The 26,206-nt window shown below is 42.0% G+C and overlaps 1 protein-coding gene across 1 annotated transcript; it reads right to left on the minus strand.

Moving 5' to 3' along the window:
- Window positions 1-16,791: 16,791 nt before the first annotated feature.
- On the minus strand, window positions 16,792-17,820 carry LOC140210774 (G-protein coupled receptor family C group 6 member A-like). Its single transcript, XM_072280037.1, has one exon. It carries the CDS (start codon window positions 17,818-17,820, stop codon window positions 16,792-16,794), a length of 1,029 nt encoding a protein of 342 aa, XP_072136138.1.
- Between the last annotated feature and the right edge of the window lie 8,386 nt (window positions 17,821-26,206).

Genomic DNA, 26,206 nt, shown 5'->3' on the forward strand with positions numbered 1-26,206 from the left:
GCCACAACATCACATCCCTGCTCTTATAGTCTATACCCCTAGAAATGAATGCCAACATTGCATTCGCCATCTTTACAACTGACTCAACCTGGAAGTTAACCTTTAGGGTATCCTGCACAAGGACTCCCAGGTCCCTTTGCATCTCTGCATTTTGAATTCTCTCCCCATCTAAATAATAGTCTGCCCGTTTATTTCTTCCACCAAACTGTATGACCATACACTTTCCAACATTGTATTTCATTTGCCACTTCTTTGCCCATTTCCCTAAATTATCTAAGTCTCTCTGCAGGATTTCTGTTTCCTCAACACTACCCGCTCCTCCACCTATCATAGGCAAATTTAGCCACATCCATCAGTATTGAAGCCATTGGGTGTGGGACATTCCGATTTGGTCCCATTGAAACTACACAGGGAAAAAAACAGATGAATGTACGAATGTGGTCAGGGAAGTTTATTAAGTTGCCACCTCCTAACACATTGTTAAAGGCAGATTAATGCAGATTAATGCAGAGTTCGGGACAGGTGTGGGTTGTCAATTAATATTCTGATGAGCTCTGCATTCAGGGAACCATTGTAACCAGAGAGGGATATTTTGGGTGTCTGGAGTTTGTGTTGAGATCAGCCAACAGTATCGAATTTCCTAAAGAGCTCTGCTATTTGGGAGGTATAACCATTGTATGTAACTCTATACGTTACCTGTCTTTAAAATGCTGTGTGAGGAGAAAATTCTAGATTCTCTCCAGTAGATCTGCTGTGTGAATAAAGACATTTATATTTCCCAGTTACAACTTCCGTGTGGTTCAATTTAATCAGTCGTAACAGTATCCTTAACAGACTGTTGAAACTTTACTCTATAATTTAATGTCCAAGTCAGTAAATGTGTGCTCTCTAACCATTGGGGAAACACCACTCTTTATAAACCTCCACATTGAGTGGTGTCACAACAACAACCCTGCACTCAATGTCAGTTGATTGTGAACTTCAGGAAGGGGAAGTTTAGGGAGCACACATCAGTCCCATCGAGGGCTCAGCAGTGGAAGGGGTGAACAGCTTCAAGTTCCTGGGTGTCAGCATGTCTGATGATCTGGGACAACATGTTGATGCAATTATGAAGAAAGCCTGACAGTGGCTATATTTCATTAAGATTTTGAGGAAAATTGGTATGTCGACAAATTCTCCAGCAAATTTCTACAGATGTGCTGTGGAGAGCATTCTAACTGGTTGCATCTTGGTCTAGTACGGAGGGGCCACTGCACAGGATAGGAAATATATCTTTTTATAATGTATTGCACTGTACTGCTACCATAAAGTATGAAATTTCACGACATATGTCAGTGATAATAAACCTTGTTCTAAAAAGCAGCCATGAGCCATGGTTTGTTGTTTTCTGCCCTGAATCCAATTTCTTTTTTACCCAGGCTGCCACTGGTTACCTTCTACCACAAGCTTCTGATTTATTAGTAGCCTTTAATGTGCGATGTTAAAATTGTTTTCTTAACAGTCATAATATATACACACTTCATCAAGTTTCTGACATTCGATCAGAATATTTACTTTGGTTTGTCAAGTTAGGATGCGTAACGGTTAGCGCAACGCTGTTACAGTTCAGGGTGTCAGAGTTCAGAGTTCAGTTCTGCCACTGTCTGTACAGTGTTTGTACGTCCTTCCTGTAAACCATGTGGGTTTCCTCCAGGTGCTCCAGTTTCCTTCCATAGTCCAGACACGTAGAGGTTAATAGGTTAATTGGTCATTGTAAATTGGTTTTTAATTAGGCTAGCTTTAAGACCATAAGACCATAAAAGATAGAAGCAGTATTAGGCCATTTGGCCCATTGAGTCTGTTCTGCCATTTCAGCATAGTTGATCCAATTTCCCTCTCGATCTCATTGTCCTGCCTTCGCCCCGTAACCTTTGACACCCTGACTAATCAAGAATCTATTAACCTCCACTTTAAATATACTCAGTGGATTAGTCTCCACAGCCATCTGTGGCAATGAATTCTACAGATTCACCAGCCTCTGGTTAAAGAAATTCCTCCTCCTCTCCATACAAAATGGATGTCCCTCTATTCTGAGGCTATGTCCTCTGGGCCTGGACTCACCCACCATAGAAACATCCTCTCCACATCCGCTCTGTCAAGGCGTTTCAAATTCAATATGTTTCAATGAGGTTGGCCTCATTCTTTTAAATTCCAGAGAGTACAGGCCCAGAGGGCCATCAAATGCTCCTGAGATGATAACCCTTTCATTCCCGGAATCGTTCTTGTGAATTCCCTCTGAACCCTCTTCAATGTCAGCACACCCTCTCTTAGATACGGGGCACAAAACTGTTCACAATACTCCAAGTGAAGCCTCACCAGTGCTTTATAAAGCCTCAGCATTGCATCCTTGTTCTTTTCCCAAAATGAATGCTAACATTGCCCTTGCCTTCCTCACCACTGACTGAAACTGCAAGTTAGCCTTTAGGGAATCCTACACAGAGACTTCCAAGACTCTTTACATCTCAGATTTTTGAATTTTCTGCCCGTTTAGAAAATAGTCTATGCTTTTGTTCCTTCTATCAAAGTGCATGACCATACACTTCCTGACACTGTATTCCATCTGACACTTCTTTGTGCATTCTCCTAATCTGTCAAACGGACTTCTGCAGCCACACTGCTCCCACAACACTACCTGCCCCTCTACTTATCTTCATATCATCCACAAACCTGGCCCCAAAGCCATCAATTCTGTCTTCCAAATCATTGACATATAATGTAAGAAGAAGGGATCCCACACCGACCACTGCAGATACTGGTTTGATCTGGAGCAAGAGAAAGTGTGACTTAGTTTGGCAAGTGTGCATTAAAAAGCAGCACTTCGCAGGAGTTTTGGCATGTGAACAGTGGCCAGTCAGAGACCGTGATTCATCAGCAAGTGCAAATTAAAATAAGGCACGGGCAGGCAGAACAGCCATTGTTGGAGTGGACAGTGGCAGAGTGGGGAGTTTGAGGAGAGGCTTGAGTGAGAGGAGGTGAAAAGCTGTAGGTAGATTTATTTTCAGTTTATTTATTGTTTACTTCTTTATATTTGCACAGGTAGAGCAGCAGGGATGCCCAGCAGGCACGATAGTTAAATGCTCCTCTTGTGGGATGTGGGAAGAGAGGGAGACCTGAATTGTCCCTGATGTCTTCACCTGCAAGAAGAGCACCCAGCTGCAACTTCTAATACTCCATGTTAAGGAGATGGAGCTGGAACTGGATGATCTCTGGATCATTTCGGAAGGCTGATGGGGTGAAAGTCATATAGAGAAGTAGTTACATCCAAGGTGCAGGACACAGGAAACTGGGTGACACTCAGTAGTGTGAAAGGCATTAAACAGACTATGCAGAGTACCCCTGTGGCCATCCCTTTCAACAACATATATACCACTTTGGATACTGTTGGGGGGAGGGTGATCTAGCAGGGGAAAGCCACAGCAGTCAGGTCTCTGGCACTGGGTCTGACTCTGTGGCTCAGAAGGGAAGTGGGAAGACGAGGAGCGCTGTGGTGGTAGGGGATTCGTTAGTCAGGGGAACATAAAGGTGGTTCTGTGGACAAGAACGAGATTCCAGGATGACATATCGCCTCCCGGGTTCCTGGGTCCAGGACATCTCAGTCTGAATCCTCGGTATTCTTAAATGGGAGGGTGAGCAGCCAGAGGTCGTGGCCTACGTAGGTAGCAATGACAATGACATGGGGTGGACGAGTGACGGGATTCTGCAAAGTGAGTTCAGGGAGTTAGGTGCTAGGTTAATGGACAGGACCATCAGGGTTGTGATCTCAGGATTGCGACCCATGGCATGTGCTAATGAGGATAGAAATAAGAAGATTATACAGTTTAGCATGTGGCTAAGAAGTTAGTGTAGGAGGGAAGGCATTAAACTTTTGGATCATAGCACTCTTTGGCAAGGAAGGTGGGAGCTGTACAGAAGAGGCAGTTTGCTCCTGAACTGGAGGAGAACTAATATCGTCGTAGGAACGTTTGCTGGTATGACATGGGAGGTGGGGTGTTTGTTTAAAATAGAATTGCGGGGGATGGGATGCAAGCCAGAGTGGCGGAACAGTTAGTGCAGAGGTTCTGGAGACAGATATTGTTAAGATCTCAGACAAATTCAGGAAGCAAAAGGTTGAGCATGGAGGAAATAATGTTCTGAGTTGTGTGTATTTCACTGCACGAAGTATTGTAGGAAAGGCAGATGAGCTCAGGCCATGGATCAACACATGGAATTATGATATTATAGCCATTAGTGAGACTTGGATGCAGGAGGGACAAGCCTGGCAGCTCAGTATTCCGGAGTTCCGATATCTTAGTCGTGATAGAGTGGGAGAGATGATGGAGGGAGGGGTGGCATTACTGGTCAGCGACAATGTCACAGCAGTGATCAATCCGGACAGACTGGAGAACTTGTCTAGTGAGAGTAAGGCTTTATGGGTGGAACTGAGGAATACGAAAGGTATGACCAATTTAATGGGGCTGTATTACTGACCACCAGCAGTCCACAGGATTTAGAGGAACGAATTTGTAGAGAGATCACAGACTGCTGCAAGAAACATAAGGCTGCGATAGCAAATGATTTTAATTATCCACATATTGACTGGAACTTCCATACTGTTAATGGACTAGATGGGATAATGCTTGTCAAGTGTGTTCATGAATGTTTCCTTAATCAGTACATAGAAGTTCTAATGAATGTGTGGTACTAGATCTCCTTTAGGGAATGAGACAGGGCAGGTAACAGAAGTTTGTGTAGGGGAACACTTTGCATTTTGTGATCATAATACCATTAATTTCAAAGTAATTATGGAAAAGGATAGGTCTGATCCTCAGGTTGAGATTCTAAATTGGAGAAAGGCTATTTTTGATGGTATCAGAAAGGATCTAGGAAGTATGGATTCAGATGGGCTGTTTTCTGGCAAAGGTGTACTTGGTATGTGGGAGGCCTTCAGAAATTAAAATTTTGAGAGTACAAAGCTTGTATATGCCTATCAGAATAAAAGGCAAGGAAAATAGGTTGAGGAAACCTTGTTTTTCGGGAGATACTGAGGCCATGGTTAAGAAAAATAAGGAGGTGCATAGCAGGTATAGGCAGGTAGAAATAAATTGGGTGCTTATGAAGTACAAGAAATGCGAGTGAACACTTAAAAATAAATCAGGAAGGCTAAAAGAAAACATGAGGTTGCCTCAGCAGACAAGATGAAGGAGAATCATAAAGGATTCTACAGATATGTCACGAGCAGAAGGATTGCAGGGAACAAAATTGGTCCTCTGGAAGATCAGAGTGGTAATCTAAGTGTGGAGCCAAGAAGAGATGGGAAAGATCTTAAATAAATGTTTTGCATATATATTTACTCAGGAGATGGTCACAAAGTCTATAGACATGAGGGGATACTGCAGCGAGGTCATAGACCCTATACAGAGGAGGAGGTGTTTGCTATCTTGAGGAAAATCAGGGTGGACAAACCCCAGGGCCTGACAAAGTGTTCCCTCAGACCCTGTGGGAGACAAGTACAGAATTTGCAGGAGCCCTACTTATTGAAAGGTATTCTAAGAGACCAGATATATGAGAATTTGGGTAGACAGGGATTGATTATCAATAAGTCAGCTTGGTAGGTTGGTTCTAACCAATCTCATGGAGATTTTCGAGGATGTTATCAGGAAAGATGTTGAAGGCAAAGCGGTTGATGTTGTCTACATGGATTTCAGCAAGGCTTTTGACAAGATCCCGCACGGGAGGCTGATCAAAAAGATTCAGCCATTTGGCTTTCAAGATGAAGTAGTAAATTGGATTAGGCATTGGCTTTGTGTGAGAAGTCTGAGAGTGGTTGTAGCTGGTTGCCTCTTTGATTGGAGGTCTTTGACTAGTGGAGTGCCAGAGGGGTCGATGCTGGGACCATTGTTGTTGTCATCTATATCCAGCAATCTGGCTGATAATGTGGTCAACTGGATCAGCAAATTTGTAGATGACATCAAGATTGGAAGTGTAGTGGACAGTGAGAAAGACTATCAAATATTGTAGCGGGATCTGGGCCAGCTAGAAAAATGGGCAGAAAAATGGCAGATAGAACTTAGCGCAGACAAGTGTGAGATGTTGCAGTTTGGGAGGACCAACCAGGGTAGAACTTACACAGTGAGTGGTAGGGCACCGAGGAGTGTGGTACAACTGAGGTATCTGGGAACACAGATCCATAGTTTACCAAAAGAGCATCATGGGTAGAAAGGATCATAAAGAAAGCTTCTGGCACATTGGCCTTCATGGATCAAAGTACTGAATACAGCAGTTGGGATGTTATATTGAAGTTCAATAAAATGTCAGTGAGGCCTAATTTGATGTATTGTATGCAGTTCTGGTCACCTACCTACAGGAAAGATGTAAGTTAGTTTGAAAGAGTACAGAGAAAATTTACAAGGATGTTACTGGTACTGGAGGAGCTGAGTTATAAGAAATATTGAACAGTTTAAAACTTAAAAGAGGGGAGATTTGATAGGTACAAAAATTATGAGGGGTACAGCCAGGGTAAAAGCAAGCAGGCTTTTTCCACTGAGGTTGGGTGAGACTAGAACTAGAGGTCATGGATTAAGGGTGAAAGGTGAAATGTTTAAGGAGAACATGAGGAGAAACTTCTTCACTCAGTGGGTGGTGAGAGTGTGGAACAAGCTGCCAGCACATGTGCTGGAAGTGATTTTGATTTCAACATTTAAGCGAAGTTTCAATAGGTACATGGATGGGAGGTGTATGGAAAGCCAGGGTCCAGTTGCAGGTGGATGGGACTAGGCATTTAAATGGTTTAGCATGGATTAGATGGGCCAAATGGCCTGTTTCTGTGTTGTAAATTTCTATGTCCCTAGGACCCTAACACCACCAGTCACTGGCAGCCAACCAGAAAAAGGCTCCCTTTATTCCCACTTCTTGTCTCCTGCCTATCAGCCAATCCTTTATCCATGCTAGTAATACCATGGGCTCTTATCTTGTAAAGCAGCCTCATGTGTAGCATCTTGTCAAAAGCCTTGTGAAAATCCATGTACACAACATCCACTGATACTCCTCCACCTCTCCTGATTGTTATTTCCTCAAAGAACTTCAAGAAATTCATCAAGCAATATTTTCCCTTAATGACATTATGCTGATTTAGGCCTATTTTATCATATGCTTCCAAGTACCCTGAGAACTCATCCTTAACAAGCAACTCCAGCATCTTCCCAACCACTGAGGGAAGGCTAACTGGACTATAACTTCCTTTCTTCTACCTCCCTCCTTTCTTGACATTGCAATTTTCCGGTTCTCCAGAACCATTCCAAATCTAGTGATTCTTGAAAGATCATTACTAATGCCTCCACAGTTTCTTCAGCAGCACTTTCAGAACCCCTGAGGTGTAATCCATCTGGCCAAGGTGACTTACCTAACTTCAGAGCTTTCAGCTTTCCAAGCACCTTCTTGCTAATAATAACAATTGCACTCACCTTTGCCCCCAGCACTCTCAAACTTCAGGCATACTGCCAAGATCGATGCAAAATACTTATTTAGTTCATATGCCATTTCCTTGTCCCCGATTACTACCTCTCCAGTATCATTCTCCAGTGGTCCTATAACTTCTCTCACGTCTCTTACTTTGTTTATCTGAAAATACTTTTGGTATCCTCTTTGATATTATTGGCCAGCTTATCTTTATATTTCATCTTTTCTCCCATTACCTTTTTTGCCCTCAGTTGGTTTATAAAATCTTCCCAATCCTCTTACTTTCCACAAATCTTGCTCTATTATGTGCCCTCACTTTTTCATTTATGTTGCTTTTGACTTCCCTTATCAACCATGGTTGTGTCGTCCTGCCTTTAGAATACTTCTTCTTTGGGTTGTATCTATCTTGCACCATCCAAATTTTTCCCAGAAACTCCAGTCATTGCTGTTCTGCCTTCACCTCTGCTAGAGCCCTCTTCCAAGCAACTTTGTCCAGTTACTCTCTAATGCCTCCATAATTCCCTTTATTTCACTGTAATACGGATGCATCGGACTTTAGCTTCTCCCTCCCAAATTGCTGGGTGCAATCTATCATATTATGATCACTGGCCCCTGAGGGTTCCTTTTCCTTCTGCTTTCTAATCAAATCTGGTTCATCATCATCATCAGGTGCCGTGCCCAGACTGAGCTTTGACTGCCACGGCCCACACACTCCTGTTTCAGGTCAAGTGGATCAATTCATTGGTATTCATTTCCAGTTCTCTGGCTAGCTGCTCTAAAAAGCAATCTCATAGGCTTTCTACAAATTCTCTCTGAATGGTCTAGAGTCATCAGGAATGCTACTGCAGCTTTCAAATTTGCTACTTTCCAAATCTTTGTTACCTCCACGAAGACCAAGGTACCTTGAAAAATGTTCCAGCATCTGCACTTCCACCTTCCTTCACAACATGTGATGTACGTCATCCATACTAGGCAATATCATTCTATCTGTCCAGTGCTCCTTGTGTTACCTTAAACAATATTGGTGAAACCTAACATAGATTGGGGAACTGCTTTGCTCTACCCGCCACAACAGGTGAGATTTCCTGGTGGCCACCTATCTTATTTCTACTTTCCTTTCCCATTCTAACCTGTCAGTGTATGGCTTCCTCTACTACTATAATGAGGCCACTCTCTGGTTGGAAGAGCAACACCTCACAGTGAGTCACATCTCCTCCAAACTGATGCATGAACATTGTTTTATCTAACTTCCGGTAATTTCTCCCCTTCCCCTCTTCTCTCTTTCCATTACCCATTCTGGCTCCCTTCCTCACTCTTCTCTTCTCTTCGCCTGCCCATCACCTCCTCCTGGTGATGGTTCTTCCTTCCTTTCCTCCCATGGTCCACTTTTTCTCCTATCAGACCTCTTCTTCAGTCTTGCACCTCTTCCACCCGTCTCCTCCCAGCTTCTCACTTCATTCCTCTCCCCCACCCACCCACCTTCCCCTCACCTGGTCTCACCTATCAGCTGTCAGCTTGTACTCCTTTCCCTCCCCCACCTTCTTATTCATAGTCATAGTCATACATTATTGATCCCGGGGGAAATTGGTTTTTGTTACAGTTGCACCATAAATAATAAATAGTAATAGAAATAGTAATACTAATATTACTATTAGTAAATAGTAAATAGTAATAGTCATGGAAATAATAAATAGTAATAGAATAGCAATAGAAAATAGTAATAAATAGTTAAATAGTAAAATGTAAATTATACCAGTAAATTATGAAATAAGTCCAGGACCAGCCTATCTGCTCAGGGTGTCTGACCCTCCAAGGGAGGAGTTGTAAAGTTTGATGGCCACAGGCAGGAATGACTTCCTATGATGCTCTGTGCTGCATCTTGGAGGAATGAGTGTCTGGCTGAATGTACTCCTGTGCCCACCCAGTACATTATGTAGTGGATGGGAGAAATTGACCAAGATGGCATGCAATTTAGACAGCATCCTCTTTTCAGACACCACCGTGAGAGAGTCCAGTTCCATCCCCACGACATCACTGGCCTTATGAATGAGTTTGTTGATTCTGTTGGTGTCTGCTACCCTCAGCCTGCTGCCCCAGCACACAACAGCAAACATGATAGCACTGGCCACCACAGACTCATAGAACATCCTCAGCATCGTCCGGCAGATGTTAAAGGACCTCTGTCTCCTCAGGAAATAGAGATGGCTCTGACCCTTCTTGTAGACAGCCTCAGTGTTCTTAGACCAGTCCAGTTTATTGTCAATTCGTATCCCCAGGTATTTGTAATCCTCCACCATGTCCACACTGACCCCCTGGATGGAAATAGGGGTCACCGGTAACTTAGTTCTCCTCAGGTCTACTACCAGCTCCTTAGTCCCATTCTGGCTTCTATCCCATTCCTCTCCAGTCCAGATGAAGTGTCTCAGCCCGAAACCTCAACTATATATTCCTTTCCATATATACTGCCTGACCTGTTGAGTTCCGCCAGCACTTTGTGTGTGCTTCCCCTCTGTTTAGTTGACCTATGGAGTATACACATCTTTCAATTTTCACCCCATCGACTTGCTCTTCTATTTCTGCCTCTATCCGTATTTTGTCAGCAACCTCGCCTTCGGAAAAATTGATGCAAAAAAAACTCGCCAAGTATTGATGAATGATCGATGAGCCATTTGATCTTTGATAAAATGTAATCTTGTGAATATTAAGTTTCAAAGATTTTTAAGGGATGCAGGAATTGCAATGCATCTCTCTTCCTCCCGTTGGAGGTAGTTATCAAGATCCCTGTGCACACAGGGTCCTTAGCATTGTCAGGGATCTATCACATCTGCCCAACAACCTCTTTGACTCCTACCATCAGACAGGAGGTATGGAAGCATTCGGACAGGAACTGTTAGGATGGGAAACTGCTTCTTCCCCCAGGGTATAAGACTACTGAACTCCCTGCCACCATTCAGATCTTATCATGTATGAAGCACCTGTAGCAATATATGATTGACTTTTTTACTTGTTTGGTTTATGCGTCTTATTATTTTATTTAGAGATACAGCGGGGTATAGCCCCTACCGGCCCTTCGAGCCGCACTACCCAGCAACCCCCCATTTAGCGCTTGCCTAACCATGGGACAATTTGCAATGACCAATTAACCTACCAACTGGTACATCTTTGGACTGTGTAAGGAAACCGGAGCACTTGGAGAAAACCCAACACATCCCACGGGGAGGACGTACAGATTCCTTACAGACAACGTTGGAACTGAACTCCGAAGTGCGACGCCCCAAGCTGTAATTGCGTTGCACTGACCGCTGAGCTACCGTGGCAAATTAATAAATTTGTTAATTTATATGTGGTAATATGACTTTAAGTTCAAAGTTCAAAATACATTTATTATCAAAGTAGGTATAGTATGTACAACCTTGAAATTCATCTTCTTACAGGCAGCCACAAAAGCAAAGAAACCCAATAAAATGCATTAAAAAAGTTGGCCAAACACCTAATGTGTGAAAAAAGAACAAATTGGGCAGGCAATAAAAAGTAAACTAAAAGCATTCAGAATGTGAGTCTACAGCTATGAAGCCAGTTCATCAGTGCAGACGTTCCAGGAGCCTGTTTGTTACAGGTCACACCCTCAGCTCAGAGTAGAGATGAGTAAACCTCATGTTATGTACGTGAGTTATTTGTACTGTGTCCTGCTACTTGGTCTGGAGGAATGTTGCTTCGTATGGCAGTATACATGCTGGCTGAGTGACAATAAACAGAACTTGAACATGAGGTTGTCCAAGATTTACTAAACAGTACAGCAACAGTGCAGTTATAATATTAACACCGATACTAAAATAGAATCTGACAAATGCTAAAGTGAATGAATTCAGAGACAATCACTTTAAAAATGCTTTGTGATTACTGAAAATCAAGAGAGAGAGAGTAGTATGCTGGAACAAGCACAGAAAATGGGGGGGAAAAAAACTGCAGGTCATAAGACCATAATCCATAAGAAAGACATTGAAGCAGAATTAAGCCATTCAGCCCATCGAGTCAGCTCTGCCATTTGATCATTGCTGATCTATTTTCCTCTCAACCCCATCTTCCTGCTATCTGTCGTAACCTTTCACTCTGACGTGCGAAGAATCTATCAACCTCCGCCTTAAATATACCCAATGACTTGGCCTCCACAGTGGTCTGTGGGAATGAATTCCATAGATTCACCAAACTCTGGCTAAAGATATTCCTCCTCATCTCCGTTCTAAATGGACATCCCTCTTTTCTGAGGTTGTGTCCTCTGGTCCTAAACACCCCCACCATAGGAAACATCCACTCCACATTCACTCTGTCTAGACCTTTCAACATTTGATAGGTTCAATGAGATCCCTCCTCATTCTTCTAAATTCCAGCAAGTACTGGCCCAGAGCCATCTAGAGCTATCGGAGACTTCAAATCCCCAAATCATTTTTGTGAACCCCCTTTGAACCCTCCCTCACCACTTCCTTTCTTAGATAAGAGGCCCAAAACTGCTCACAATATTCCAAGTGAGGCCTCAACGGAAACTTATAAAGCCTGAGAATTATTGTTTTAGTCCTATTGAAGTGAATGCTAGCCTTGCATTTGCCTTCCACACCATCAACTCAACCTGCAAGTTACCTTTATTCCTTCTACCAAAATGCATGGCCATTCACTTCCCAACACTGTATTCTATCTGCCACTGCTTTGCCCATTCTCCTAATCTGTCCTGACGAAGGGTTCCGGCCCGAAGCGTCGACCGATCTTTTCCACGGATGCTGCCCGGCCTGCTGAGTTCCTCCAGCGTGTTGTGAGTGTTGCTTTAACCATTCCCAGCATCTGCAGATTATTTTGTGTTTACGGCTCCTAATCTGTCGAAGTCTATCTGCAGCCTCCTTGCTTCCTCAAAACTACGTACCCCTCCACTATCTTCATATCATCTGCAACGAAGTCATCAATTCTGTCATCCAAATCATTGACATACAACATGAAAAGAAGCGGTCCCACTACTGACCCCTGCGGAACACAACCAGTCACCAGCAGCCAATCAGAAAAAGCTCCTTTCGTTCCCACTCTTCGCCTCCTGCGAATTAACTAATACTCTATCCCCTTTCCTGTAATACCATCTTGTTAAGCAACCCTACATGTGGCACCTTGTCAAAGGATTTTTGAAAATCCAAGTACACGACATCCACCGATTCTCCTTTGTCAGTCCTGCTTGTTACTTCTTCAAATAATTTCAACAAATTTGTCAGGCAAGGTTTTTCATGAAGAAAACTATGTTGCCTTTAGCCTATTTTATCTAGTGCCTCCAAGTATCCCAAATCTCATCCTTCCCAGTCTACTCCACCATCTTCCCAACCACAGAGGTCAGGCTAGCAAGCCTATAATTTCCTTTATTCTGCCTCCCTCCCTTCTGGAGGTCAGACAGCAACCACATGGGAAGAGAAACAGAGTTAAAGTTTCAGATTGGAGATGCTTAATCAGAATTTCATCAGTTATGATGCAGCTGTCTGGCAGGGAATGTTTACACAGAATCAACCTGGACTTGTGATAACTCTCTCCAGTCTCAAAATGCCATTCAAATACGTGGTTACTTTAGCCAGAGTGTGGTGAATCTGTGGAATTTGTTGCCACAGACGGTTGTAGAGGCCAAGTCATTGAGTATACTTATAAAGCAGAGGCTGATAGGTTCTTGATTAGTCAGGGCGTCAAAGATTACAGGGAGAAGGCAGGAGAATGGGATTGTGAGGGACAGTAAATCAGCCAAGAGTGAATGGCGGAGGAGACTTGATGAGCTGAATGGCTTAATTCTGCTCCTATGCCTTATGGTTTTACAGACGTATTTGTTACAATGACTAATCCTCTAGTTACCTTTTAGAACTAGTCACATTTTTAAGAGGAAAGAAGCAGATAAATATTGTTTCCCATTGCCCTGATCCTGTAAAGGTACGATATTAAATAGAGACCGATTGCAAGAACACATGGAAGACACATCATCGTGACAAGATTTCAGAATATTTGGCCAATAATTAACGTTATTCAATAGACTGATTTATCTTTATCGGAAATATCGTATGGATTTATGAATGGAAAATGAACCCATGTACAAACAGATGACATCACTAGATTTTTGCTCTCCTTTTGCACTAATGAATTTATTTAATGTATACAGTATATATATTTCTTACAGTAATTCATAGTATTTTTATTGATAGGTACTGCAATGTACAGCTGCAGCAAAACAATAAATCTTAATGACATATGCCAGTGATATGAAACCTGATTCTGATTCTGGAGTCCAGATACATCCACCAAAGGGGAAAACGAGCGACAAGACACTCATGAACAAAGAACACGATCGCACGAGATTGCAATTATGAAACTTTGGAAGCAGAAGTTGCACTGTTCCAGCAGACACTGGGGCAAAGGGAATTTAAAGAAACAATATACAAAAGAAAAAAAGAAAAAAGGGAGACGCTTCCACTACAGCATATGCAATTCATAAATACAACATTATTTTTCTCAACATGAGAACCTCATTGCACTAGATATTCCAGACGAAATTCATCTCACAAAGAAGCTAAAGTAAATGTATATAACTCATCACAATCACATAGTGAGTCAATTATATATAAATTACTGCGCAGACCAAAGAGTTTCCATATTCATATTGGAGCCAAGGGAACATTGGTAGCCGCAATGTCAAACATGCTCTACAACATACTGAGCTTTTTCATTCACTGTCACTTGATGGAAACTCAAACTAAGCCATTTTACTAGGATGGGAAATGTATTCTGATCTGGTGGGATTTGCTGTTACACTGGATTTAATGATATGTGGGGTTCCCGCACATAGTTGCTCTAGAACTCTTGTTGAAAATGCTAACATGGATTGGTGTTAGCTTAAAAAAAAGAAAGATTCTAATTTGGCTTCTATATATGTTTGGTAACAATTATTGCATAACTCTTAAAGAATATATAAGATTCTATAAAGATTACTCAACTTTTTAGGAACTGCTTCTTCCCCTCTGCCATTAGACTTCATTAGACAATGAAGCCATATACACTACCTCATATTTATTTTCTTTTCTTTGCTGTCTTTTTGCACTACTTATGGAATTTAACTTTATATATTTATTTTATTTTAATTTATAGCTTTTATGACCATGTATTGCGATGTACTGCTGCCGCAAAACAACAAATTTTACGACATATGCCAGTGATATTAAACCTGATTCTGATTCTCTGAAAACTTAACCTTTCATTCCAAAATATCTAAGTAACCTCTGCATTAAAGGTTTTCAAAGTTGACTCTTCCTTCATCATTTGAAGAAGAAAGTCCCAATGGCTCGTGACACTTTAGGAGGAAAAAAAATTGCCCTGTCTTGGTCATTTATGGATGTTTCATTGCTTTTAATCAGTGACCCCTGTTTTAGATTCTCTTGGAAGAGAAAACATCCTCACCACTTCCCCTCAGGATGAAGTGACCCCTCACTCCTCTAAACTCCAGCATATACTCCAACTTAGCCTTTCTACTCTTTCTGCATAGAACAATCTACCTCTTTCAGGTACATCCAGGAAACTTATTTGAACTGCAAAGAAGAAATGCTAAACAGTATTAACAAAAGCAATATTAATTGAACTAACTTAATAAGCAATTCTCTAACATAACCGGGCTACATGTGTAAAGAACATATTGTACAGTAGTAAGAAAATCCTCCATTGTCAAGTTTTATTTTTCTGTACACTGATTGTGAGGAAACTTCAGACTCTGCTGCTGAATTTCCAACAACCAAGGCTTTCTCAATATATTCCCAGAAAGTACTTGAAATATAGGAATGGAAGGTATAGCAATCACATCCCATTTTTATTACAACAGCAAATGTTATGGTATGAATGCAAAGAAGTTTATTGGCTGTATTTTAATTTTTGTGACATATTGTTAATTAGGGCAAGGGAATTTGATAATGCACAGAAAGCTGCATTTCTGGCATTTTTTTCTACCTGATCACCACATTAAGAGTTCATTTCTGGGCTTCCTGACCATCAGGAGCAAGTGAAAATGTTGATATTCTGTACAGTTTCAATTCCGCTATTTAGAAAGAACATTGAGCAACTGATTTGATGGATTCTGAAGATGGGAATTGGTATACCTTCTGTTATTCTGAGTAATAACCATTTTCCTATTCATTATTTTTCTACCTTTTGACCTGGTAATTATGTGTCTTGTGAATTTTGAGAAGGGTTACTTCTATCACAACACACACAGAATGCTATAGGAATTCAACAGGTCAGGCAGCATCTGTAGAGAGGAATAAGCTATCGATGTTCTGAGGCTCAGCCCAAAAAGTCGACTGTATATTTCCCTCCATAAATGTTGGCTGACCTACTGCTCTGGATTTCTAGCATCTGCAGAATCAGCTGTGTGTATGAATTCCAACTATCATTCTCAAACTGCAGCATCAAGTCAATCTGAGATGGTTCTCATGGATGGTCTCACTGAAAACTATTTTGAAAGGAGACAATATACATAATTTAACAGCAAGGCTTTAGTGAACTTGTTTAAATGTCCATACTTCATGCAATTTTATCAAATGGGGATGATAAGTAAAGCCATTTCAATAATTTCAAGTTACTGGCCATTGTCTGAATTTTGTCCAACTGGGATCCTCTATAATGATGTCATGGGGAGCTGTGTTATGTGACCATAAGAGTGGATTTGAGCCTCATGTCCCTGAATTTGCTATTACTCATTTTAGAGCGTAGTAAGTACATTAATTTACAGTTGCTGCAGGGTTTAAATTAAAGTGTTAATGCATTTTATAGCTGTGGGCCTGTACTTTCTGGAGTTTGGAAGAATGAGGGCAGATCTGGTTGAAATCTGTCGAATATTGAAAGGCCCAGATAGAGAGGATGTAGGGAAGATTTTTCCTATCATGGAGGAGTGTCAGACAAGAGGGCACAGCCTCAGAATAGAAGGACGTCCCTTTAGAACAGAGATGAAGAGGAACTTCTTTAGCCAGAGGGTCACGAAGCTGTGGAATTCATTGACGCAGGTGGCTGTGAAAGCCAAGTCACTGGGTAAATTTAAAGTGGAGGTGGACAGCTTCTTGATTAGGGCTACTGGAAGAAGACAGGAGAATGGGGTTAAGAGGGATAAGAAAACAGTCATGATGGAATGACAGAGCAGACCCCATCGGCCAAACGGCTTAATTCTGCTCCTACGTCTTACGGTTTAAATCAAAACCTTAATAAAGGCAGAGCCTCATCTTCATTGAGAGTGGGTGGCCCTCCCACCCATGCTCAAGGTCGGAAATAAGTTCACATCTTGTTTTCTATAGTTGCAGAAATCTGAAAGACCTGGCTATGCACAGGCGGTGGAGATTCTGGCGCAGACCAAAAGGATTGGGTTACAGCCGTATTTTGTGCAGGGCCGCCCTGACGCTTCTGCTCGTTGTGCTCCCGCAGGTTTTTCCTGTAGTTTTCCGGAGTGTTTTGGTCTTTCTTGAAACAGATGAAGTAGCACTTGGGGAAGAAGTGGCAGCACAAGATGCCGTAGTTTGAAGCTAAGATTGCAACCACTTCCACGGCTGGGAGATACTTGTCGTCGGTGTTGACGTGCACGGGAACAAAAGAGATCCATACAATTAGGTAGATAAGCATGCTGAACGTGATGAACCGAGCCTCGTTATAAATGTCTGGGAGCTTTCTCCCCATAAAAGCAGTCAGAAAGCAAAGAAATGCAAGAAGGGCTATATAACCCAACATAACACCAAACGCCACATTGGAGCCTTCATCACATTTTTGCAAGATGATTTTAGGTATATTATGATTTATTGTAAAATAGGGCCCTTTCACTAACAACCAAACTGTACAAATAATGACTTGTATTAGAGTACAAGTTACTAGGATTACTAAAGGCTTATACATTTTTTTCATCTGATGATGAATGATGGGATCAAAATTAAATGCCAGGATGATCCTGAAGGATTTGATCAGGATCCAAGAGACGCAGATAGTAAAGCTTATTCCAAAGAGTGGTTGTCTGATCTTACAGTGCAAATCTGATGGCTTGCCAATAAAAAATCCAGTGCTTACAAAACAAAGGAACAGCGAGAAGAGAATGACAAAACAGAAATAGCCTCCAGAACTCTTTACCGCCGGTGTGTTCAAATTCCGTGCAAATACTATTAAAATTACAATTATTAACACAATCCCCAAAGCAGCAAACACTACAAGGACAATTGCAAACCCATCATCCCAGTTGAAGAATTCAATGGTCTTGTTATTGCACTTAGAACTTCCAGCTTCAGACCATTGTCCATCCAGGCATTTTAAACAGTCGTTCATGTCTGTGGTGAAATAAAAATGTCCCTGTTAGGCTCCAGATTTACAAACATGGCATAGAACAGAGAAGTACCATAACAGGCCCTTTGGCCCATAATGCTGTGCTGTACTAATTAATGTTCAAATACATGTTAAATGCAATTACAAAGGAGGCAAGACGGTGGTTACACTGGGAGTTTGAGGAGATTTGACATGTCACCAAAGACTCCAGCAATTTTCTACAGATTTACTGCAGAAAGCATTCTAACTGGTTTCATCACCAACAAGTACGGAGGGGCCACTGCACAGGATCAGAAAAAGCTGCAGGAATTAACGACTTTAACCAGCTCCACCATGGGCACTAGCCTTCCAAACACCAAGGATACCTTCAAAAGGAGATGCCTCAGAAAGGCAGCATCCATCATTAAGGACCCTCATTGCCCAGAACGTGCCCTCTTCTCATTGATACAATCAAGGAGGAGGTACAGGGGCCTGAAGACACACACACAAAGTTTCAGGAACAGTTTCTTCCTCTCCAACATCAGATTTCTGAATGGACATGGAATCAAAGCATCTATTTTTGCTCTCTATTTGCACTATTAATTTAATTTATATATGTAACTGGGTGACCGTTGGATCTTATTCAGTATTGTTCAAAGTGTACTTAGGCATCCATTTGGGTAATGCTAGAATAGTTGTCTGTGCCTTTAAGGGAGACGGTGATGTCATTATGCATGTGCGGTATAGTGGGGAGACCATTTTGCTTTCTGCTGAAGACGTGGTAGGGCGTTGGAATTGAGTTCCTCCCAGACTGTGCTGTGCATGGTGAGGAAAGATTTCCACGAGTGAAGAAATCAATGCTGGGCAGCGTGGCTTATACCAAGTTCCTCACCATGCAAGATTGCCACTACCGTATTAGTACCTTATTAGTTCTGGTGTTTTTTACATTGCACACGCAATTCTGTCCATAGACCAGGGTGTGGATCGACAGTTAAACTGAGATTGTAACAGCAAGAACTGGTTGTAAATTTGTTCGTTTTGCTTCGTGACCCTCTTCTGGCACTTAAACATTGAAAACTGATGAAGGAATTAAAACCCGAAAAAGTCTTTGTTGTCTTGAGTGTGTACTTTTCCCCAGGCTACAAAATATATAATCTACACATACACACATATGCATATATATATGTCTCTTACAATAAGATATATAGATATCATATTGTAATTTATATTTTTTATATTTTGCTCTGTACTGCTGCCACTAAACACATTCCATGACATATTGTATGTCAGTGATATTAAACCTGCTCCTGATTCTGATAATGATTGTGAATGCTTACCCCAGCCTGCAGAATGGTATCCCTCAGCACAAGGCACACAGTCATAACAGCAAGTATGTAAGGAGTACGCATTCTTCCTTTCCCCAGGTTCACACGAGCGGGAGCAATTGGAAAACACATCCTGGTGGAATGATTTAAGGTAAAAGGTTAGCTTTATTTCTGACATATGCACCAAAACACCAAAACATACAGTGAAGTCCGTTGTTTTGTGTCAAAGGCCAGCACAGTCTGGGATGTACTGGGGGCAGCCTGCAAGTGTCACCAAGCTCCCAACACCAAAATAGCATGCCCACAACTTACTAATAAATGATTACTAAATAAGTAGCTGTAAAGTAAATGACAATAAATGATTTATTCACCAAAACATTGAATGAATTTATGCAACTGGAATCTCACTGCAATGGCACTTCCTAAATAATTCAACCATACATCTACTTTTGAAATTGTTCTACAAATAAAGGCATAGAATCTTAGATCGACATTTTCACAGGGTAGAAATGGCTAGTACCATAGGGAACAATTTTAAAGTAATTGGAGGAGAATATAAAGGGGTAACATAAAGGGGTCAGAGGTAAGTTTTTTCACACAAAGAGTTGTGAGCATGTGGAGTGCCTTGCCAGGGCTGGTGGTAGAGACAAATCCATAGATACTTAAGTGAAATTTAAGAGGCTCTTAGACAGGCATGTGGATGAAAGAAAAATGGACAGCTATGTTGGAAGGAAGGGATAGATTGATCTCGGAGAAGGTTAAAGGGGCACCACAACATTGTGGGCCGAAGGGCCTGTACTCTGCTTTAATGTTCCATGTTCTATACTTTATAATTCAGTCAAAGACACATCATGATCCACAGAGGGTAAATTATCCATGAAGCTGTTACATGGTACATTTAAATAATAACCAAGACACAAGTGGGTGCAGATGCTGGTATCTGCAGCAGGACAGAGACTGCAAGAGGAACTCAGGCTAACGAGCAGCATTCACTGTAAGGAAAGAATCTGTTAATGTTTTGGGTGAAATCCTGCATCTGGCCCGAGAAGATTCAGATTTAGATGCATTTTGTCACATGTACATTTACACATACAGTGCAAAACGTCATTTGTGTCAATAACCAACATATGCTTGGTGCAGTCCGCAAGTGTTGCCACACACATTGAAAGGGCCTAGATAGGGTAGATATGGAGAGGATGTTTCCCGTAGTGGGGAAGTCGAGGACCAGAGGGCACAGCCTCAGAATGGAAGGACATCCCTTTAGAAGAGGGATGAGCAGGAATTTCTTCAGACAGAGTGTGTTGAATCTGTGGCTGCGGAGGCTAACTTGTTGGGTATGATTAAAGCTGATGTTGATAGGTTCTTGATTAGTAAGACTGTCAAAGGTTACGGGAAGAAGACAGGAGAATAGGGTTGAGAGGGTTAATAAATCAGCCATTGTGGAATGGTGGAGCAGTCTTGATGGGTCAAATGGCCAAATTCTGTCCCTACATCTGATGGTGTTATGGTCTTATGCCCACACATTTCAGCAGAATGCAGGGTTTTGATGCAAAATATTGACAAATCCTTCCCTCGCACTGATTCTGCTTATTTTGCTGAGTTCCTCCAGCAGACTGTGTTCAAATCACACTTGTTTGGCATGGAGTGGTTGTGGGAAGCTCAATATGCATGTGAAATAACTCACTAAGCTGAATTGGAGACTTGCCAGATTGACACATTACAGATATGAGTATGACTGAGTCATCAGATCCCCATTTATCTGCTTAATCTACCTGCAAAACAATCTGCAATGTTTGGCATTCATCATTAAGGACCCCCATCACCCAGGACATGCCCTCTTCTCATTGCCACCATCAAGGAGGAGGTACAGGAGCCTGAAGACACACACTCAACATTTCAGTAACAACTTTTTCTCTACTACCATCAGATCTCTGAAAGGACAATGAAACCATGAACACTACTTCACTATTTTCTTTTCTCTCCTTTTGCACTACTTTTTTAGTTTTGTATTTGCACTACTAATTTGGCATGGCTCCAGGGTGACCAAGGATGGGAGCTCAACGTTCAGGGATATTCAATATTCAGGAGGGATAGACATGAAAGAAAAGGTGGTGGGGTGGCGTTGCTGGTTAAAGGGGAGATTAACGCAATAGAAAGGAAGGACATAAGCCGGGAAGATGTGGAATCGATATGGGTAGAGCTGCGTAACACTAAGGGGCAGAAGACGCTGGTGGGAGTTGTGTACAGGCCACCTAACAGTAGTAGTGAGGTCGGAGATGGTATTAAACAGGAAATTAGACATGTGTGCAATAAAGGAACAACAGTTATAATGGGTGACTTCAATCTATATGTAGATTGGGTGAACCAAATTGGTAAAGGTGCTGAGGAAGAGGATTTCTTGGAATGTATGTGGGATGGTTTTTTGAACCAACATGTTGAGGAACCAACTAGAGAGCAGGCTATTCTAGACTGGGTTTTGAGCAATGAGGAAGGGTTAATTAGCAATCTTGTCGTGAGAGGCCCCTTGGGTAAGAGTGACCATAATATGGTGGAATTCTTCATTAAGATGGAGAGTGACATAGTTAATTCAGAAACAAAGGTTCTGAACTTAAAGAGGGGTAACTTTGAAGGTATGAGACGTGAATTAGCCAAGATAGACTGGCAAATGACACTTAAAGGATTGACGGTGGATATGCAATGGCAAGCATTTAAAGATTGCATGGATGAACTACAACAATTATTCATCCCAGTTTGGCAAAAGAATAAATTAAGGAAGGTAGTGCACCCGTGGCTGACAAGAGAAATTAGGGATAGTTTCAATTCCAAAGAAGAAGCATACAAATTAGCCAGAAAAAGTGGCTCACCTGAGGACTGGGAGAAATTCAGAGTTCAGCAGAGGAGGACAAAGGGCTTAATTAGGAAGGGGAAAAAAGATTATGAGAGAAAACTGGCAGGGAACATAAAAACTGACTGTAAAATCTTTTGTAGATATGTAAAAAGGAAAAGACTGGTAAAGACAAATGTAGGTCCCCTACAGACAGAAACAAGTGAATTGATTATGGGGAGCAAGGACATGGCAGACCAATTGAATAATTACTTTGGTTCTGTCTTCACTAAGGAGGACATAAATAATCTTCCAGAAATAGTAGGGGACAGAGGGTCCAGTGAGATGGAGGAACTGAGCGAAATACATGTTAGTAGGGAAGTGGTGTTAGGTAAATTGAAGGGATTGAAGGCAGATAAATCCCCAGGGCCAGATGGTCTGCATCCCAGGGTGCTTAAGGAAGTAGCCCAAGAAATAGTGGATGCATTAGTGATAATTTTTCAAAACTCTTTAGATTCTGGACTAGTTCCTGAGGATTGGAGGGTGGCTAATGTAACCCCACTTTTTAAAAAAGGAGGGAGCGAGAAACCGGGGAATTATAGACCGGTTAGCCTAACGTCGGTGGTGGGGAAACTGCTGGAGTCAGTTATCAAAGATGTGATAACAGCACATTTGGAAAGCGGTGAAATCATCGGACAAAGTCAGCATGGATTTGTGAAAGGAAAATCATGTCTGACGAATCTCATAGAATTTTTTGAGGATGTAACTAGTAGAGTGGATAGGGGAGAACCAGTGGATGTGGTATATTTGGATTTTCAAAAGGCTTTTGACAAGGTCCCACACAGGAGATTAGTGTGCAAACTTAAAGCACATGGTGTTTGATGTGGATAGAGAATTGGTTAGCAGACAGGAAGCAAAGAGTGTTAATAAACGGGACCTTTTCAGAATGGCAGACAGTGACTAGTGGGGTACCGCAAGGCTCAGTGCTGGGACCCCAGTTGTTTACAATATATATTAATGACTTGGATGAGGGAATTAAATGTAGCATCTCCAAGTTTGCGGATGACACGAAGCTGGGTGGCAGTGTTAGCTGTGAGGAGGATGCTAAGAGGATGCAGGGTGACTTGGATAGGTTGGGTGAGTGGGCAAATTCATGGCAGATGCAATTTAATGTGGATAAATGTGAAGTTATCCACTTTGGTGGCAAAAATAGGAAAACAGATTATTATCTGAATGGTGGCCGATTTGGAAAAGGGGAGGTGCAACGAGACCTGGGTGTCAATATACACCAGTCATTGAAAGTGGGCATGCAGGTACAGCAGGCGGTGAAAAAGGCGAATGGTATGCTGGCATTTATAGCGAGAGGATTCGAGTACAGGAGCAGGGAGGTACTACTGCAGTTGTACAAGGCCTTGGTGAGACCACACCTGGAGTATTGTGTGCAGTTTTGGTCCCCTAATCTGAGGAAAGACATCCTTGCCATAGAGGGAGTACAAAGAAGGTTCACCAGATTGATTCCTGGGATGGCAGGGCTTTCATATGAAGAAAGACTGGATGAACTGGGCTTGTACTCGTTGGAATTTAGAAGATTGAAGGGGGATCTGATTGAAACATATAAAATCCTAAAGGGATTGGACAGGCTAGATGTAGGAAGATTGTTCCCGATGTTGGGGAAGTCCAGAACGAGGGGTCGTGGTTTGAGGATAAAGGTGAAGCCTTTTAGGACTGAGATTAGGAAAACTTCTTCACACAGAGAGTGGTGAACCTGTGGAATTCTCTGCCACAGGAAACAGTTGAGGCCAGTTCATTGGCTATATTTAAGAGGGATTTAGATATGGCCGTGTGGCTAGGGGGATCAGAGGGTATGGAGGGAAGGCTGGTGCAGGGTTCTTAGTTGAATGATCAGCCATGATCATAATAAATGGCGGTGCAGGCTCGAAGGGCCAAATGGTCTACTCCTGCACCTATTTTCTATGTCTATGTTCTATGTTTATATATAATCATATAACCATATAACAGTTACAGCATGGAAACAGGGCAACTCGGCCCTTCTAATCCGTGCTGAACTCTTACTCTCACCTAGTCCCATCGACCTGCACTCAGCCCATAACCCTCCGTTCCTTTCATGTCCATATAGCTGTCCAATTTAACTATAAACGACAACATCGAACCTGCCTCAACCACTTCTGCTGGAAGCTCGTTCCACACAGCTACCACTCTCTGAGTAAAGAAGTTCCCCCTCATGTTATCCCTAAACTTTTCTCCTTTAACTCTCAACTTCTATATATAAAATTTTAACTTATAGTTTTTAAAACAACAAATTTAACGATGCATGCCAGTGATAATAAATCTGATTCTGATGTGAATGCATTTGGGTTTCATTTTTATTTACATAACGGAGTTTGCCCTTCTAGCCATTCGAGCCGTGTGACCCAGAACCCCCTGACAACCCTGATTTAAACCTAACCTAATTACGGGACAGCTTATAAATAACCAATTAACTTACCCAGTATGTCTTGGGACTGTGGCAGGAAAATGGAGCACCTGAAGGATCCCATGAGGAGGGTATACAAAGACTACTTCCTGAGAAGGCTGGGCTTGAAGGTGTAGAATCCTTGCGGTTAGAGTTAAGAAACTACAAGGGTAAAGAACAGTAGCCAGGAGTTGGGCAACAAATTACAATAGAAGATAGAAGCACGTTTCAAAAAGGCAAAGTTGCAATAGTCATGTGGGATTTCAATATGCGGGTCATTTGAGAAAATCAGGTTGGTGCTGGATCCCGAGAGAAAATTTGTAGAATGCTGCAAGGTGGCTTTTTAGAGCATCTTGTGGTTGAGCCGTCTAGGGGAAAGGCAAATCTGGATTGGGTGTCATGTACTAAGTCAGATTTGATTAGGGAGCTCAAAGTAAAAGAACCCTGAGGCGGCAATGATCAGAATATTATAGACTTCACCCTGCAAATTGAGAGGGAGAAGTTAAAGTCAAATGTATCAGTACTATTGTGGAGTAAAGAGAATTATAACACCATAAGACCATAGGGCACAAGTGCAGAATTAGGCTATTCGATCCATCGAGTCTATTCTGCGATTTCATCATGGGTGGCCCATTTCCCTCTTAACCCCATTCTCCTGCCTTCTCTCCATAATCTTCCATGCACTGACTAATCAAGAACCTATCAATCTCTTAAATGCATCCAGTGACCTAATCTCCGCAGCACCTTGTGGCAACGAATTAGGCAAATTTAGCACCCTATGGCTAAAGAAATTCCTCCTCATCTCTTTTCTAACCGGACGTCCCTCTATTTTGAGGCTGTGCCCTCTGGTCCTAGACTTCCTCACCAAAGGACATATCCTCACCACATCCACCCTATCAGGTCCATTCCACAAAAAATAGGTTTCAATGAGATCCCCCTTAATTCTTCTGAATTCTAGTAAATGCAGGCCCAGTGCTATCAAACTCTCCTCATATAATAAGCCTTTGAGTCCTGGAATCATTTTTGTGAATCTTCTTTGAACTCTCTCCAATGTTGGCACATCTTTTCTTAGATCAGGGGCCCAAAACTGCTCACAATACTCCAAATGTGGCCTGACCAGAGCCTTATAAAGCCTCAACATTATATTCTAGTCCTCTCAAAATGAATGCTAACATTGCATTTCCTTTCCTCACCACCGTCTCAACCTACAAATTAACATTTACGAACTCCTGCATGCGGACGTCAAGGTCCCTTTGCACCTCAGATTTTAGAATCTTCCCCCCATTCAGAAAACAGTCTACACTTTTATTTCTCCTACCAAAGTGCATGGCCATACACTTCCTGACACTGCATTCCATCTGCCACTCTATGTACGTTCTCCTAATCTAAATCCTTCTGGAGCCCCTTCACTTCCTCGACACTACCTGCCCCTCCACCTTTCTTCATATCAACTGCAAACTTGGCCACAAGGTATTCAATTCTGTCAGCCAGATCATTGATATATAATGTAAAAAGAATAGGTCCTAACACAGACTCCTGTGGAACACCAATAGTCACCAGCATCCAACCCGAAAAGGCTCCCTTTATTCCCACTCTTTGCATTCTGCCTATCAGCCAATACTCTATCCAGGCTAGTATCTTTTCTGTAATCCCATGGGCTCTTAAGTTGTTTAGCAGCTTCATGTGTGCAACTTGCCAAAGGGCTTCTGAAAATCCAAGTACACAACATCCACTGATTCTCCTTTGTCTATCCTGCTTGATATTTCCTCAAAGAATTCCAACCGATTT

Source organism: Mobula birostris, chromosome 2 (genome assembly GCF_030028105.1).
Source record: "Mobula birostris isolate sMobBir1 chromosome 2, sMobBir1.hap1, whole genome shotgun sequence".
Lineage (NCBI taxonomy): Eukaryota > Metazoa > Chordata > Chondrichthyes > Myliobatiformes > Myliobatidae > Mobula > Mobula birostris.